This window comes from Hevea brasiliensis, chromosome 2 (genome assembly GCF_030052815.1).
Source record: "Hevea brasiliensis isolate MT/VB/25A 57/8 chromosome 2, ASM3005281v1, whole genome shotgun sequence".
NCBI lineage: Eukaryota > Viridiplantae > Streptophyta > Magnoliopsida > Malpighiales > Euphorbiaceae > Hevea > Hevea brasiliensis.
This window is the reverse complement of record NC_079494.1, coordinates 2,665,902-2,681,760: the sequence shown is the minus strand read 5'-3', so window position 1 is coordinate 2,681,760 and position 15,859 is coordinate 2,665,902. Positions and strand designations below refer to the sequence as shown.

Below are 15,859 nucleotides of genomic sequence, written 5' to 3'. Positions count from 1 at the left end.
AGTATTCATAATTTGAATTTCACTCGCAATTTACTTGTTATTTCAAAATGCATTCACCATTAGCTAGAAAATCATGCATACCCCAGTTATTTTGGCGTCTCAGCCACTAGTTATAGATTTGTCATTTGATCTACCCATTCATTGGTCAATTTTTTAATTTTCACATTCGTTCTTTTCTCGAGCTTTCCAAGGGTTGAAGACCTTCATAGCTTAGACTATGGTGCTTGCAACGGCAAGGAAAGCTAAATTGAGACTCTGATGTGTCTTTTCTGGTGGGTCTTGGACGTTTTGTTGGTGAGGCTATAGGGAACAGATACCAAAAGCCCAAATTGGAGGTACATGAAAACCTAGACAACAGTCTATTTCTGATTGATCTGAATTTAAGAGTTCAAGTTAATTAAGTTCATATCGAAAATTCATCTATAATTGTATAAATTTTTTTAATTTTTTTTATAAATAATTTATTTCAAAAAAACTCATTATGATTTTAATTTTAATTCAGTGTGAGTTTTATAAAATTCGGCCATTAAAATTATCTTAAATATTTTTTTTAAATAAAAAATTGATTTTAATTAAAACTATATCAATCGATTCCTAATTAATTTTGATATAATTTAAAGATAATTTTAATTAATTCACAGCTCATTGCAGAAATAAAATGAGTGAATTAAATTACAAAAATTTCAATCAAATTCGTGAAAGAAATCTTCATTTTTTATGATATTCGAAATTTTAAATTTAAAAATAATTTTAATACCAATTATTAAGCTAAAATTTATTTTTCAATAACTCATCTTCTTTGATGCAGTGATATAATAAGTTGGAGTCTTCTCCGCCGTTAATATGATTGGCGATTGTGGAAAAGTCCAAATAAATCAGAAGACGCGCATTTCGAGGGTTTTCCGCGCTGGAAACGGCAGAAAGTACGGCCCATGGGCCCTTTCTAACGCGGTCATTTGGCGATCTACTATTAATGACCCCGCCTCAGTAACTTGCCAGGGCATGTATTCTGGTGGAGAGATTGTTGTAATATTTTTTCACTTAGGTAAATTTTATAGTGTGCTTTTGAATTTTGCCCTATGTTTTATTTAATTTTTTTTATTTTAATTTATTATTAAAAACTCTTTAAAATTTTATTTTTTTTAAAAAATTCCTTTAATTTATAATAATAAGTTTATAAATTAAAAGAAGCTTTTAAATTACAGTGTAATATTTAAAAATATATTTTTAATATTTTGTTATAAAGAATAAATCATCAATTTTTTTTAGAAAATAGGTTATTATAATGATATTAATATTTTTATATTAAATTCAGTAATTAAAACAGTCAATTGTTTTGAGTGTAAAAGAAGTAAAAGGTTTTATTTTTTTTTAACTTAAAACTTGCTATAATATGTTGAAGAGATATCTATGAAATAAAATTAAAGTCGATAAATTTTTTATTAATAAATTAAAATTAAAAGATTGAAGTTAAAATACTAATAAAGTTTAAGGAAATGTTATAAAAATTATTTTTTTCTACTTATATAAATGAAAATGTATATTTTTTTTTAAAAAAATGTATTTTTTATAATTTATAAAGATATTTACACATATATCCCCTAAAAAAATCCCTTTGTATATGCTTAAAATATATTTTAATAAAAATATAATATTTAAATATAATTAAAAAATTAATTTAAAATATTGTATAATTATTTAAAATTTTAATTATTAAATTATTATCATTTTCATAAAAATACTTTTAATAAATTCTTTAACTTTCCTACAAATTTAACGAATATAAAATAGTGAAGATTTTATTTGGAATATATATATATATATATTAAAATATAAAATTTTTAATAAATTGTAAAAATATCTCATATTTACTTTCAAAGTACCAATGAAAAAGCAATAACTAATAAATATTTTTAATATTTCACTAATTTATAGTTATTTCAATAAATTAAATTTTATTTTTATAAATAATAATAATAATTATTATTATTTATTTAAAGGGAATTTGGTTGAATTTTTTTTTAAATTATTTTTAAAAATAAATTAGGGAAAAAAAAACAAATATTTTTATTTCTAAGACAAAGAAAGGTAAAACCCTCCCTCACCTATTGAAGGAAAAAGAACGTAGTAAGCAAAAATTCTTTTGCGTCTCTTCTTCTACTGTTCCTTCCACAGATTTCCCATCCTCTTCTGTAAATTAGGGTTTTTCAATCTCTCTTTCACCGTCTGGGCTCTTCTAATGTAAGCTTCGATTTCTCTCACTTTTAAATTTGCTATATTAGTTCTTTCTTTGTTTGATTGATTGTTTGTTTTTCTCTGTACTCTCTGCTAGTTCTTCTCTTTGTGCCTATCATATTCGCGAGTAGCATTTTCATTTATTGTTACTTTAAGTTGATTTTTTTTTAGCGATTGAAGCTTGCTTTGATGTTCACTTTGTTTAATTTTGGTCTTGATTTCTGGTTTTTCAATGCGTGCTAGTGAAGTCTTGCTTCTTCGGACCTCGTGGGTTTAGATTCCTAGGGGTTCTAGTGGTTTGCGTTTTAGTGATACTGTATAGGTTGGTTCAGAGATGGATTTTGAATGCTTGATTTTGTATTTGGTTTGAGGTTTGGAGAGGATTATGGATTCGTTTCCTTTGTTTGACTAGGGGGAAAATTGAATCTTTAGTTTGTTGTTGGAGTTAATTGAGTCTACAAATGCTGATTTGTGCTTGGCAACTTGGTTTATGTACAATTGATGTATTATCGCAGGACGATATTTATTTGAGAGGGATACGAGTTACGCAGATAATTGAATATTTTATGGATGAATTCATTTGATAAATACAAGGATTTTTCCTCATTCCAACTATATTTGGTGTCATATTTGCTGTGCTTGTCTTTGATCTATCAAGGCCCCTGAGATTTGGTGTTTTGCATGGTTGGCTTTCGTTGAAATTTTGGATCATAGATTAGCTAATGGGTTGATTGTAATGTAATATGCTTAGAACAAAAATGTCCATTTGGACTGAGAAAGATCATTTTTAGATTGTTCATAGTCTATTCTCTCAACCTTTTCATTCTCATATTTTCATATGGTAATACTTAAGTGAAGTGGGGCCATTAGGGTTAGAATTTGATTCTACCAATCATAATTGTATCAGCATTTTAACACATGCTGATTTTGAAGTGCAAAATCCTGAGACTCTTTGTTTTTCTCTTTCATTTTATCCCCTAAAATGTTCATTTGATATGTCAAATTTAATTAGGCATTGTTCTACCCAAGTGTAATATCCATATACTACTCTCCAGTCATAGATTTTGGAGCAGCTAGACATAGGCTTTTGCACAAACAGATGCATATGCATTTCTACTAACACATTCTGGTCATGCCTTTTCCCTCCCATTTTTGAATCTTTGGACACAGAGTTGAAGAGTGCCATTTAAGATTTTTACTCCTATTAAATGTTGGAAATTTCTTCTTGTGATGTAGGATAAATAATGTATTTCTTATGCAGGAAAGTTTGCAAAGGAAGCGCTCTTACTTCATTCTGAATGCCCATGGTAATGTTTTGGCATAGTAGAGGAATTACTTGCTCCTTTCTTCTTGTGATATTCTGTAGAAGAATTTTTGAATAAATTTTTTTTTTCTATCCTTTAAGATGCAGGATTTATAGAAGTAACTGTCCAATATTCAATTGACTCAGCACTGCACTTGAGGTAGAGGTTGTAGCAATTGTTGCCACTTGTGGGCTGCAATGGATGATGGTGGGCATCGTGAAAATGGAAGGCATAAAGCAGATCAGTATAAAACAGCACAGGGTCAGGTATATAGAAGTAGTCTTCTGCAGGCAACAAGTATTTGTTTTAACCTAGGGAGTGAGGTGGTTAGTCGGAGTGAAGGTTTGAGTAGAGGCTATGGATTTGACCAATAGTGCTTTATTCCTTTATCAAAGAGAGAGATAGACTTAACATAGATGCATTGTAAATTGCTGCTTCTGATTGTTGTTATTCTCTTTTTTCATTGCAGTGGTTGATCCAAGCTCAGCCTTCAATGAAACAGATCATGGCCATCATGGCTGAAAGAGATGCTGCTATTCATGAGAGAAATATGGCTATTTCGGAAAAGAAAGCAGCTATTGCGGAGCGTGATATGGCATTCCTTCAGCGAGACTCAGCCATTGCTGAGAGAAATAATGCCATAATGGAACGAGATAATGCTATAGCCGCTCTTCAATATCGAGAGAACTCCATGGCAAGTGCTAATGTGTCCTCTTGTCCGCCAGGATTCTCACGTGGGGTGAAGCATATGCACCACCCACAGCAGCATGCTCATCATGTGCCCCACTCAAATGAAGCTTCATATGGTACTAGGGAAATGCAGACAAACGACACTCTCCCAATGTCACCTGTTGGTTCTGAGGCTGCAAAGTCACGGCGTGGTAAACGATCCAAAGATGCCAAAGATGCCAAGGTGATGCCACCTAACAAAAAGACTTCCAAATCTCCAAGGAAAGTTAAGAGGGAGAATGAAGACTTGGACAAAATCATGTTTGGCAAATCACATGAGTGGAAGAATGAGCAGGATATGGCTGGTGAGGGTGATGATTTGAATAAGCAGTTGGTTGCCTCTAAGTCTGATTGGAAAGGTCAAGATTTGGGGTTGAACCAGATTGCATTTGATGAGTCGACCATGCCTGCACCAGTATGCTCTTGCACTGGAGTGTTTAGGCAGTGCTATAAATGGGGAAGTGGTGGATGGCAGTCTTCATGTTGCACAACCGCTCTATCCATGTATCCATTGCCTGCTGTGCCAAATAAGCGGCACGCCCGTGTGGGTGGAAGAAAGATGAGTGGAAGTGCTTTCAGCAAACTACTTAGCCGGCTTGCCGCTGAAGGCTATGACCTCTCAAATCCAGTTGATCTCAAGGACCACTGGGCCAAGCATGGGACTAATCGCTACATCACAATCAAGTAGAAGAATTTCGAATTGAGTGGATAGAAAATATAGAAATGGCATGTAGTCTTAAGATATGCTGTATGTATCCTCAATTTTTCATATTTGCTGTCGGATAAAATAATAATAATTTGATAACAGGCACAAGCAACGGTATCAGGTAGTTGTATTGAAGTGGGGTGTATTTGAGTAGTTTATCCTTGTAACACTAGTTAATTGTGAGGGGTCTCGTTAGTGTTGGGCAATTAGAAGTGTTAATTTACAATAGAATGGCGCCATGTAGGCATACGAAAGTTTTGATCATGTTTCAGATCATTTTTTTTATTGTTTTTTCTTTAAATCATTCAGATAACTTCAGATTCTAGGATATACGGGACATTATTGATGCATATTATTAGAGGACAAAGTAATTACACCTGACAAGAGTAATGGGGACGATACAATGATCGATTCTTCGTCTGTTCTTCAGAATCTCTACGACTAGAGATCCTTTATCAAGATTGCATGCTCACAGTTGCCTGGACTAGATTAACCATGCAGCATTAAGAGATAAATGATGTTAGGAACAACTGAATGTAAAATCAAATAGTGAATTTGAATAACTGAAACTGTATTGCAATGAGAATGGCAAAATAGCGGTTTACAATTAAGCTTTCTCCATACAATTATCTATCTCCCTCGCCTTCTTAATTCATAGCAAAGAAAATAACGAACAAGAGATCCCGGAGACTACTCCCATACTAGCAGAGCTAGTCCAAGCAGATAGCCGACTTCAAAATAAAAATTCCCTACTTTTTTCTGCTATGCAAGTTCCCGTTAACGCAGGTCTCTCATCCCACCATTCTGTTGGTCCATTCCATGTGGCACTGCCCCTGCAGAACCCTTTAACTGAATAAGTTCCCTTGTGTCCAAAACTTTCATCTCTATTTCCCATTCCTAGTTCATCCCTTTTTCTTCTGTGATATACTCTTAATGTTTTTGGCCATGAATCTCATCTTCTAAAGGCCTTTAGCTGAATTCCTATCACAAAACCTGTGAGATCACAATCAAAATAGGTGGATTTCATACTACATCATACCTCTTGATCATGGATCAGGTTTAATCATGAATCAGGTTTAGATAAAAAATTTTCAACAGCTCCTATAAATAATTTCACAATTTAAAGCAGACCTTATTATTGTTTCAAGTCCCCTAATACAGTATGTATGCTGGAGCAATCTGGTCTGACCAACTGTAGCATCATAAACAACAATCACTTGCAGCCAGCATTCTGCAGCTGAGCCCAGAGTAGAAACAATTGTCCAAAGGGAAATTAACCAATCTATTTAGGTTATCATTTACAGTAGAAAAATTAAGATTTACCAAAATCCAAAAAAAAACTACTAACCTGCAAATATTATTAAATTTAAAAATTTAATCAAAACCAATAGCATTAAAAGGAAAATTCTTTTGAGAGTTTGCGATGAAAACCAACAGTGTTTGTGTCAGATAACATGTAATCAGCACAAAAATGTATCAGACAGGGATAACTGTGTGATAATTTACATTTCTCATCACACACAACACTGTATAGACCAACGAGAGGACATCCCCAAATTAGAGAAAATAGTAAATAAAGAAAAGCAAAACACGAAAAAGCCTCAGACCGTCCTAGTTCATAAAATTATTTCAACATTTATGCAAGCTTGTTGACTTGCATTTCGATTGAACTACAAAGAGTCATCAATGGCTTCAGGACTGAAATCCACGATTAAATTACAAACCCAGAAAAAAAGGCAAAAATTAAAGCAAAATTAGCAAGGCATCGGATCTTCCTATTAAAGAATAAGAATCATAATACTCAAATCAAATGTCTGAGCATTCAACGTATCGGCATATGATTCGTCATTTGCCCTCTCTTCAATTATAAATCTAAAGCAAGAAATTGAAAACCAAATGAAGTGTTCAAGAAAGGAAAAGCTTCAAGAACGACTGTTTTTCGAAAGTAGATCAGTAAAGGAACGCTTTGTGTAGATTCAAGAGACGCCAATCCGTAGCGAGCTAGGGTTTTAGCTCCAGGAACGAAAAAGACCGGAGGTCTCCTCAATATAAGGGATTGGTTGCTGTTGATCCAACGGCTAGGATTTTAGACGTGGAATGGATTTTTAATTTTTGAGATGGGCCCATTAATTCCCTGATGGCCCAAAGAACCTGATATGGGCTTGTGAGCGGCATCATCAAGCCCAATTTCTTTTTTCCATGGTGAAATAAAGAAAGAAGCTACGTCATCACGTGGTATTTACGTGCCGTGAGACAGACGACTTAAAATATTTCAGGTTTGTTTTGTTGTGTCCCATGCTGTGCGTCTGGACAATAACTTTGTGAACGTCCTGTGTAATTACCGCCACGGACACAATCTATTTATCCAACATCTTCTTCGTTACTAAGATTCATTGTACCCTTTTTTTTTTGGGTTTTTGCAAATCACTGTATCGATTAAAGCGGAAATTTTGTAGGATTTCAGTTCATCTACAAGTTGTTTTGCTGCTTTTTGAGCTCCAGAGGTTTTCTCCTGGTGTGCTGAAATGAAGGGTGGCAGTGAAAGTGGATACGGTATACAAATACTTCAATCAACATTTGGTGTTTCTCGAATGGGTGGCTCTGCTATGCGTCAATCTTCGTCTAATCTTGGTCCTGATACCAGCAAGAGAATCGGTGTGCCTCCTTCTCACCCAAATAATCCACAGATTATGGCCTCTCGTTCGGGTTCGCAGAATTTGTGCCGAGGGCCTTCCCATTCGAGGTCCTTGTCTCAATCGGCTGTGTTTTCGCTCGATTGCTTGCCTCCATTGAGTCCTTTGCCTTGCGTGTCATCTGGGTCCAATCAATCTCACCCTGTTTTGACTGATATTTTAATGGAAGATAAAGGTGCTGGGGATTCTCATGGGATGATATCGATTCCTTCTCCACTTACCAGAACTAATGGTTTACGGGTCAATGAGAGCTTGCCCTCTCGCAGAGGACATAGGCGGTCAATGAGTGATAGTATCCCCTTAGGATTCTCTGCAATGATCCAATCTTCCCCCCAGTTGATGCCTATTGGGAGAAGAGGAGCTTTGGATCGTTCTTCTTCTAGAAGGGAAAATTCAGGGATGGAAAAGTCGAGCGAGTTGGTGAAGCGGGAATTGGAGTGGAGTAGGGATGGAAATGACAATGGAGATGGGAAATATGAGGGAGAGGCTGTAATTGACTTCTTAAATGCTTGCGTGAATGTTGATAATATGGATACATTGAACTCGTCTGGGATTGAGCATAAGGATTTGGATAGCATAGTAAGTGGCACAAAGACAAATGGAGCTGAAAGCAGTGATAATGAAGTGGAAAGTAGAATAAAAGAAGGGCTTAAGAGAAGTGCCGATGGAGATATTGCACGGGCTTCCCGGCATTATAGAAGTGTTTCAATGGATAGCTACATGGGAAATTTGCAGTTTGATGGTGAGTCTTTGAAATTTCCTCCCCTCGGGGCTCAAAGGAGCCAGCAGTCGCCAACAAATTTAATGGATGGGAAGTTGGCCAAGTTCAATTTGGAACTTGGAAATGCCGAATTCACTGAAGAAGAGCTGAAAAAGATAATGGCAAACGAGAAACTTGCAGAGATTGCGATGGCTGACCCCAAACGTGCCAAAAGGTATTTTTGCCTCAACTTTTTTCCACTCATTGTGTATATTTACCAAAATTTGTTTTGTTCGTTTCAGGATTTTAGCCAATCGTCTGTCAGCAGCCCGCTCCAAAGAGCGGAAAACGCGGTACATTTCAGAATTAGAGCACAAGGTGCAAACTTTACAGGCAGAAGCAACTACGTTGTCTGCTCAGGTTACGGCACTACAGGTATTAGAATTTATCTAAATATTCCCAAAATTTCTTTTTAGTCTTTTCGTTATGTTCATCATATTGTTACTTCTGTACACTCCAGCGAGATTCTGCAGCTCTTACAAGCCAGAACAATGAATTGAAATTCTGTCTTCAGGCAATGGAACAGCAAGCCAAACTCAAAGATGGTAGGTTTTCTTTTCTGTATTGCCAGCTTCTTATGCAAACTATTATCTTTTCATTACTATTTTGTTAAAAAATGTTTTCATATCAATGTTTTGTTAGATTTATCACATTTGAGTGCAAACACATAGTTCCTTCATGTCTCTTTTTTGGCTCCTCGCAATACTTTGAGTTAGCTTACTAGATTGCTTTCAGTAGCATTTTCTTTTGCCTTAGGTGGTCACAAGGTATTATTGTATTGCTTGACTTCTATAATTGCTGATTTAATCTCACCTGAAGGATGATTTTCTTTTGCATGTTTATCCCCAAAAGTTTGTGTCTTACAAGTAGGAAAAATAAAACACGGAGGTAAGCTGTTTCTGATTTTGTAAGTTAGTAGTCTATGATTCAAATTGTTTGGAAAATGAGTAGAGAACAACCTTTCCTTTTGTTTGACAATGAATGGCCTTATGCAACCATTGTGGTCAAAGAAAGATGACTACTCTTGTCATGGTTCATGCTGATGGCCTTGTCAATCTTTTACTTGTGTTGAGAATGATATACAATCAATGCAGCCTGATTTGTTAAATATTTAGAGCTGGTAAGAGGAGGAACCATGTGTTGAGTTTTCTACTATTAGAATGGCTAAAAGAAGAATAATGGTTAAAATAAGTCCTGCACCCCAAGATGGTCTTGGATTATGATTAACACTTGCACTATGGCAATGTGGAGGAATATACACTGGCTGATTCTTTGAAGCCAAAGAGAACATCCTGAAAATTCTCTTATTGGTATTGATTTTGCATTTTCATCTCAATGCAGTTGTGAATAATTTTTCATCTCATATTTTTATGTATGTATATTTTTTCTTCTATTGGTTCTTGGGGAGTGATTCTGGGTATTGATGCCATGATCCCCACCTTAGTACCTTGGGTGACCCAATCGCGTCAGTCCCTGCAACTCTAACTTATCAAACTTCGTTGTGATGTATTAGAATCCTTTGGATGTCATAGGCTGCTTGGGATTACCAGATTTATTTATTGTATCTGGCCTGTCTGATATGGCAGCTTTAAATGAAACATTAGTTGCAGAGGTTCAGCACCTAAGGCTTGCAGCTGCAGAGCTCAAGGGAGACACCTATCAGCAAGTTTCCATTGATCATCTTCAGCAACCCACTCAACTCAACAGATATCATTTCCAGCAACAGCAGAAAGAATTGCAACTGAGACAGCAACATCGGCATTAACCATTGGCTGTTTGCTCATTCCAATTGCACAGTGTCTTATCCTGATTAGAGATCAGCATAGTCTAAAGTCATATAGAAATTCAAATTCCTGTATTTCATTAGCATTTTTCTCTTTTTTCTTTTTGTGGGGAATTTTTGTTGGGGGGATATTATCACACCATTAATCTGTTCATTGGGGTTTGTAATTTGTATGTTTTGCATTTGCCAAACGCATCCTCTCCTTTTTTTTTCTGGCCTGTTTAGTATGACTATTGGAATTGCTATTGAGAAAATCACTTTTTTAGATATACTAATTAGGGAGTATTAAAAAATAATTTAAAAATAAATTTGATAAGTTTTAGTTATAAAAACATTAAAATAACAAAACATTTTTTTTCAAACTATTTTTTTCAACAGTATATAAAATGATATTTTTATTCAGAAAAACAATTTAGAACTTCCAAACGCAATGTCAAACAGGCACTACATTGACCTCCCTTCTTTGTTTATTCTGGCATCCACCTTTACCACATGACTAGTGAAATTGGGAACTATTGCGGATTGAGTTTCGTCTTTACAGAATGAATGTAATTAATTTCTTGAGTTAAGCCTTTTTTAGCTAAAATTTACTTGTCTTAGAAAATTGTTTTTCAAAGAGAATATTATTTGAAAAATGATTTAATGTTTGGTTGCAATACTTAGACATAAAGAGACATTATAATCAATAATAGTAAGGAAAAAGGAGAGGAAAATGGTGGAGAAAATGAAAGAAAAAAAAAAGATAATTATCTTATTTTGTCAAAAGAAGAAAATCAAGAAATAAAATTTAAAAATTTAATTGTAAAATGGGGAAGGGTAAAATTTAAAAAAAAAAAGTTATGAGTATTTGTGCGAAAAATGTTAAAGATCATATTGAGTCAATTTATTTTACGTCCAAATTGGATGAAAAATAGTGAAAACAATGTTAAATTTTATATTTTCCCTCTATACATTTATTTCCATCCAACAACTATTTTTTAATATAATCTTTTTATTTAATATCAGTATAATAGTAAAAATGCAATAATTTCATCTCATCTCTTTTTTCCTTTATCAAAATATGAAAATATAAAAATAACTTTCTTTCCTTTATTTTACCTATGGAAAAGCTAAGGAAAGAAAATAATAATTTTTATTTTCATAGAATTTTAATTTTCTTATAATTTCACATACTTTTTCTTGTTCAGTTTTCCTTAAGCTTGTTTTCTAAAGAGGAAAGTCAAAAAAAAAATGAGTGAAATTATAAGAAAAGTAAAATCTTTATAAAGAGTTATTAATTTTCTTAATTTTTTTTTCATAACAAAAGTAAAATGAAAAGAAATAAAGTAATTTATTTAATTTTATGGAAAGAAAAATAAGCAAAAAAATTATTACATTTTTACTATTACATTTATATTGAATAAATAAAATTATATTAAAAAAATAACTATTAAAGGAAAAAAATGACATAAAAAGAAAATAGAAAATTAAAGGAAAAAAAAAATGACATAAAGAGAAAACAGGAAATTAGAAGAAAAAAAAAATGGCATAAAGAGAAAACAGAAAATTAATGTTTTGAACCATTTTGAGCCACAATTTAGAAATGGCTCAAAATGCTTAAATTTTCCTTAAAAATATTTACAATTTTTTTGTTCATTTTCTTTTTCTTCATGTAAAATAAGGAATTTTTTTTTTTGCTTTTAACAAAATAAGAAAATTATTTATTTATTTATTTTTAATTTCCCTTACCATTTTCTACTCTTTTTACTCACTACAAAATAAGCCCTAAGATTTAGTTATGATATTTTTCTAATACTAATTAACTAAATATTACCATCTATATATATTTATATGTAGACATATAAAAGGGAGAAGTTATGGTATTGGTGGGGGCTGTAGAAGGCATGATAAAGTTTTTTTTTTTATGATTTTTATAATATTTGTTATTTAAATAAATAAAAATTTTAAAATATTTAAAGTTAAAAAAAAATCCTAAATCATTGGTTGATAAAATAATTATAGAAATAATAGTATAATTTTAAATTTAAATTATTACCCCCAATGTCTATAATTTGCAATGCTTATAATTTCTACCTCCTAATCTTAACACTAATTTGGTATTATACTTTTTTAGGCTTCCCATTATAGTTATCTATTAAAAAAAAAAAATCTTATTACAATTAATTTAAAAAAAATCTAAATTTTAGACCTCCATTACAATAATAATATAATAATTTACTTATTTAAATTACAAATTTCATTTATTCATTATAATTTGTTAAAAATTCAAGGAAAATAATTTTTTCCATTACATAAAGTTAATAAAAAAAATATAAAAAGTTAATGATTTTAAATAGAATTTTTTAAATAAAATTTTAAGAACAATTATTCAATCAATTAGCTCATTAAATTAAATATTCTAGTTCTTCCACTGTAAAAATTTATGTTTTTAAAATCTAAAAAATTTATTTTATTATTTTACAAAATTATATCCCAAAAAAATATTAAGAAAAAAAAAACTGAATATATTTCACATAAATAAGCTTTTTTATTCTAAGCCTTAAAAGAAAAGCAAAGCTGATTGGTAAAAATTTAATTTTTAATTAAAATTAAATTGAATGTTAATATATTTTTAATAGACTCTTATATATGATTCTAAAAAAAAATAATCAAAGTTTAAGATGATGATTTTTTTTTTAATTTATCAAATAAAATATAAAATTAGAAATACTTTTTCATCATTTTGGTATGCCATAATTAATACTTAGCCAATTTATTTGGAAAAATAGATGACAACGTCGCTAAATTTTGATATTGTTATGTATTTTTTTATCCCCTACTTATTTTCTTAACTTTTAAATACTTTTATTCATGAGTTTTTAACATTATAAATATTTTCGTTCTAAGTTTTTATCATTATTAACACTTTTGTTCTTATTCACTCAACTCAACTCAACTCAACTAAGCCTTTATCCCAAAAATTTGGGGTCGGCTATATGGATTCGCTTTTTCCACTCTGAACGATTTTGGATTAAATCCTCATAAATGTGTAATACTTCTAAGTCATGTTGTACTACTCTCCTCCAAGTCAATTTAGGTCTACCTCTTTTTTTCTTTCTATCCTCTAACCTAATGTGCTCTACTTGTCTAACTGGAGCCTCCGTATGTCTACGCTTCACATGACCAAACCACCTTAATCTCCCTTCTCTCAACTTATCTTCAATTGGCACAACTCCTACCTTTTCTCTAATACTTTCATTACGGACTTTATCTAGTCTAGTATAGCCACTCATCCACCTTAACATTCTCATCTCTGCAACTCTTAACTTAGATGCATACGACTCTTTCAGTGCCCAACACTCACTACCATATAATATAGCCGGTCGTATGGCTATACGGTAAAATTTTCCTTTTAATTTATTGGGAATCTTACGATCACATAAAACTCCCGTGACACGTCTCCACTTCAACTATCCGGCTTTAATTCTATGACTAACATCCTCCTCACATCCCCCATCTACTTGAAGGATTGAGCCTAGATATTTAAAGTGATTACTTTGGAACAGTACCACTCCATTCAAACTAACTCCTTCCCTATCATTAGTTTGGCCTTCACTGAACCTGCAATGCATGTATTCTGTCTTCGTTCTACTTAACTTAAAACCCTTTGACTCTAGAGTACTTCTCCAAAGTTCTAGCTTCCTATTGACTCCTTCTCGTGTCTCATCTATCAGAACAATATCATCCGCAAACATCATGCACCAAGGAATACTCTCTTGTATATGTTTCGTCAGTTCATCTAAAGCTAATGTAAAAAGGTAAGGGCTTATGGCTGATCCTTGGTGTAATCCAATTGAGATCGGAAAATCTCTTGTGTCCCCTCCCACTGTGCGCATAATAGTAGTTACTCTTTCATACATATCTTTCAATACTTGTATGTACCTAATAGATACCTTCTTTTGTTCTAACACATTGCATAAGACCTCTCTTGGAACACTATCATAAGCCTTCTCAAAATCAATAAAAATCATGTGTAGATCTTTCTTCACATCTCTATATTTCTCCATCAAGCTTCTAATGAGAAAGATCGCTTCCATAGTTGAACGACCAGGCATGAAACCAAATTGATTGAGAGAGATAGAAGTATCATGACGTAGTCGATGCTCCACAACTCTCTCCCACAACTTCATAGTATGGCTCATGAGTTTAATTCCCCTATAGTTTGAGCAACTCTGTATGTCTCCCTTATTTTTAAAAATAGGTACTAAAATACTCTTCCTCCATTCATCAGGCATTTTCTTTGAGTTTAGAATCTTATTAAATAATTTAGTTAACCATGCCACTCCCATATCTCCCAAATACTTCCACACTTCAATTGGTATTTCATCGGGTCCACAGGCTTTACCCACTTTCATTCTCTTAAGTGCTTCCTTTACTTCTAAAGATCTAATCCTTCTAGTATAATTTACATTCTTTTCTATTGTTCTAAAATCTATATTCACGCTATTTCCATTTTGACTATTATTAAAGAGATCATTAAAATAATTTCTCCATCTTTCTTTAATGTCCTCATCTTTCACAAACACTTTTCCTTCTTTATCCTTAATGCACCTAACTTGATTGAGATCTTGACATTTCCTTTCTCTACTCCTTGCTAATCTATAAATATCTTTCTCCCCTTCTTTAGTTCCAAGTTTCTCATATAACTTTTCAAAGGCCTGTGCTCTTGCTTGACTAACTGCCTTTTTTACCTCTTTCTTTGCTATCTTGTACTGTTCATATGCCTTATTATTATCACATTTAGGTAATTTCTTATACCATTCCCTTTTTCTCTTCACTGCCTTTTGTACTTCCTCATTCCACCACCATCTCTCTTTTGAGGGTGGTCCATGTCCTTTAGACTCTCCAAGTAATTTTCTAGCTACTTCTCTAATCTTTGATGCCATCTGTGTCCACATATCATTGGCCTCCATATCTAGCTTCCATACTTCGGACTCGAGAAGCTCATTTTTGAACTTCATTTGCTTTACTCCTTTGAACTCCCACCACTTTGTTCGAGCTACACTATTTCTTCTGACCTTACTTGAATTGTTCCTAAACTTGACATCCAAGACCACCAACCTATGTTGACTTGTTAAAGCCTCTCTTGGAATGACCTTGCAATCATTGCATAGAGCTCTATTTGTCTTCCTGGTTAAGAGGAAGTCGATTTGGCTTCTATGTTGCCCACTTTTGAAAGTCACTAAATGTGACTCTCTTTTTATAAAGTAGGTATTTGCTAGTATTAGGTCGTATGCCATAGCAAAATCCATGACGCTTTTTCCCTCCTCATTTCGATTGCCAAAACCAAAACCTCTATGAATATTTTCATAACCTTGCCTATCACTTCCTACATGTCCATTCAAATCTCCACTAATGAAAACATTCTCTTCATTCGGTATGCTTTGCATTAAATCATCCATATCTTCCCAAAACCTTTGTTTACTCTCACTGTCTAGTCCTATTTGTGGGGCATAAGCACTAACTATATTTATTGTTTCTCCTTCTAGTACTAGCTTTACTAGTATAATTCTATCTCCTACTCTTTTCACAGCTACTACTGCGTCTTTCAATGTTCTGTCTATGATTATACCCACTTCGTTCTTGTTTCTCTCCTTTCCGGTAAACCAC

At 32.9% G+C, this 15,859-nt stretch overlaps 2 protein-coding genes, 1 long non-coding RNA gene and 3 other non-coding genes across 13 annotated transcripts; 2 read left to right on the top strand and 4 right to left on the bottom strand.

The window, feature by feature from the left end:
* The first annotated feature begins 2,085 nt into the window (after positions 1-2,085).
* LOC110673742 (protein BASIC PENTACYSTEINE6) lies at positions 2,086-5,238 on the top strand. 7 transcript variants are annotated; one of them, XM_021836922.2, is made up of 4 exons: positions 2,086-2,241; positions 3,472-3,542; positions 3,647-3,805; positions 4,009-5,238. In XM_021836922.2, exons 3-4 carry the CDS (start codon positions 3,737-3,739, stop codon positions 4,954-4,956), a joined length of 1,017 nt encoding a protein of 338 aa, XP_021692614.1. In that variant the 5' UTR covers positions 2,086-2,241; positions 3,472-3,542; positions 3,647-3,736; the 3' UTR covers positions 4,957-5,238. The 7 variants fall into 7 exon arrangements, with proteins under 7 accessions (XP_021692614.1, XP_021692610.1, XP_021692616.1 ...); XM_021836918.2 differs by having other exon boundaries at positions 3,641-3,805; XM_021836924.2 differs by having other exon boundaries at positions 2,087-2,241; positions 3,502-3,542.
* A 286-nt stretch (positions 5,239-5,524) lies between these two features.
* Positions 5,525-7,212, bottom strand: LOC131171909 (uncharacterized). Its single transcript, XR_009142567.1, has 2 exons — positions 6,106-7,212; positions 5,525-5,967 (listed from the first exon to the last, which is right to left on the bottom strand). It is a non-coding gene; the product is annotated as an uncharacterized LOC131171909 (long non-coding RNA).
* LOC131178242 (small nucleolar RNA R38) lies at positions 6,413-6,500 on the bottom strand. Its single transcript, XR_009147375.1, has one exon. It is a non-coding gene; the product is annotated as a small nucleolar RNA R38 (small nucleolar RNA).
* On the bottom strand, positions 6,573-6,665 carry LOC131178251 (small nucleolar RNA snoR20a). Its single transcript, XR_009147385.1, has one exon. It is a non-coding gene; the product is annotated as a small nucleolar RNA snoR20a (small nucleolar RNA).
* On the bottom strand, positions 6,737-6,816 carry LOC131178250 (small nucleolar RNA snoR64a). Its single transcript, XR_009147384.1, has one exon. It is a non-coding gene; the product is annotated as a small nucleolar RNA snoR64a (small nucleolar RNA).
* Positions 7,213-7,271: 59 nt separating the features above from the next.
* LOC110673758 (bZIP transcription factor 29) lies at positions 7,272-10,420 on the top strand. 2 transcript variants are annotated; one of them, XM_021836941.2, is made up of 4 exons: positions 7,272-8,602; positions 8,670-8,802; positions 8,888-8,972; positions 10,032-10,420. In XM_021836941.2, the coding sequence occupies exons 1-4, from the start codon at positions 7,500-7,502 to the stop codon at positions 10,190-10,192; spliced, it is 1,482 nt and encodes a 493-aa protein (XP_021692633.2). In that variant the 5' UTR covers positions 7,272-7,499; the 3' UTR covers positions 10,193-10,420. The 2 variants fall into 2 exon arrangements, with proteins under 2 accessions (XP_021692633.2, XP_021692632.2); XM_021836940.2 differs by having other exon boundaries at positions 7,273-8,602; positions 10,014-10,420.
* The last annotated feature ends 5,439 nt before the right edge of the window (positions 10,421-15,859 follow it).

Excerpts from the sequence above, each read along its gene's own strand:
- LOC110673742 (XM_021836922.2), top strand. The coding sequence starts at position 3,737 with ATGGATGATGGTGGGCATCGTGAAAATGGAAGGCATAAAGCAGATCAG. Across the intron at positions 3,806-4,008 it reads ATAAAACAGCACAGGGTCAG|TGGTTGATCCAAGCTCAGCC; the intron begins GTATATAGAAGT and ends TTTTCATTGCAG.
- LOC110673758 (XM_021836940.2), top strand. The coding sequence starts at position 7,500 with ATGAAGGGTGGCAGTGAAAGTGGATACGGTATACAAATACTTCAATCA. Across the intron at positions 8,803-8,887 it reads CTCAGGTTACGGCACTACAG|CGAGATTCTGCAGCTCTTAC; the intron begins GTATTAGAATTT and ends TGTACACTCCAG. Across the intron at positions 8,973-10,013 it reads GCAAGCCAAACTCAAAGATG|CTTTAAATGAAACATTAGTT; the intron begins GTAGGTTTTCTT and ends CTGATATGGCAG.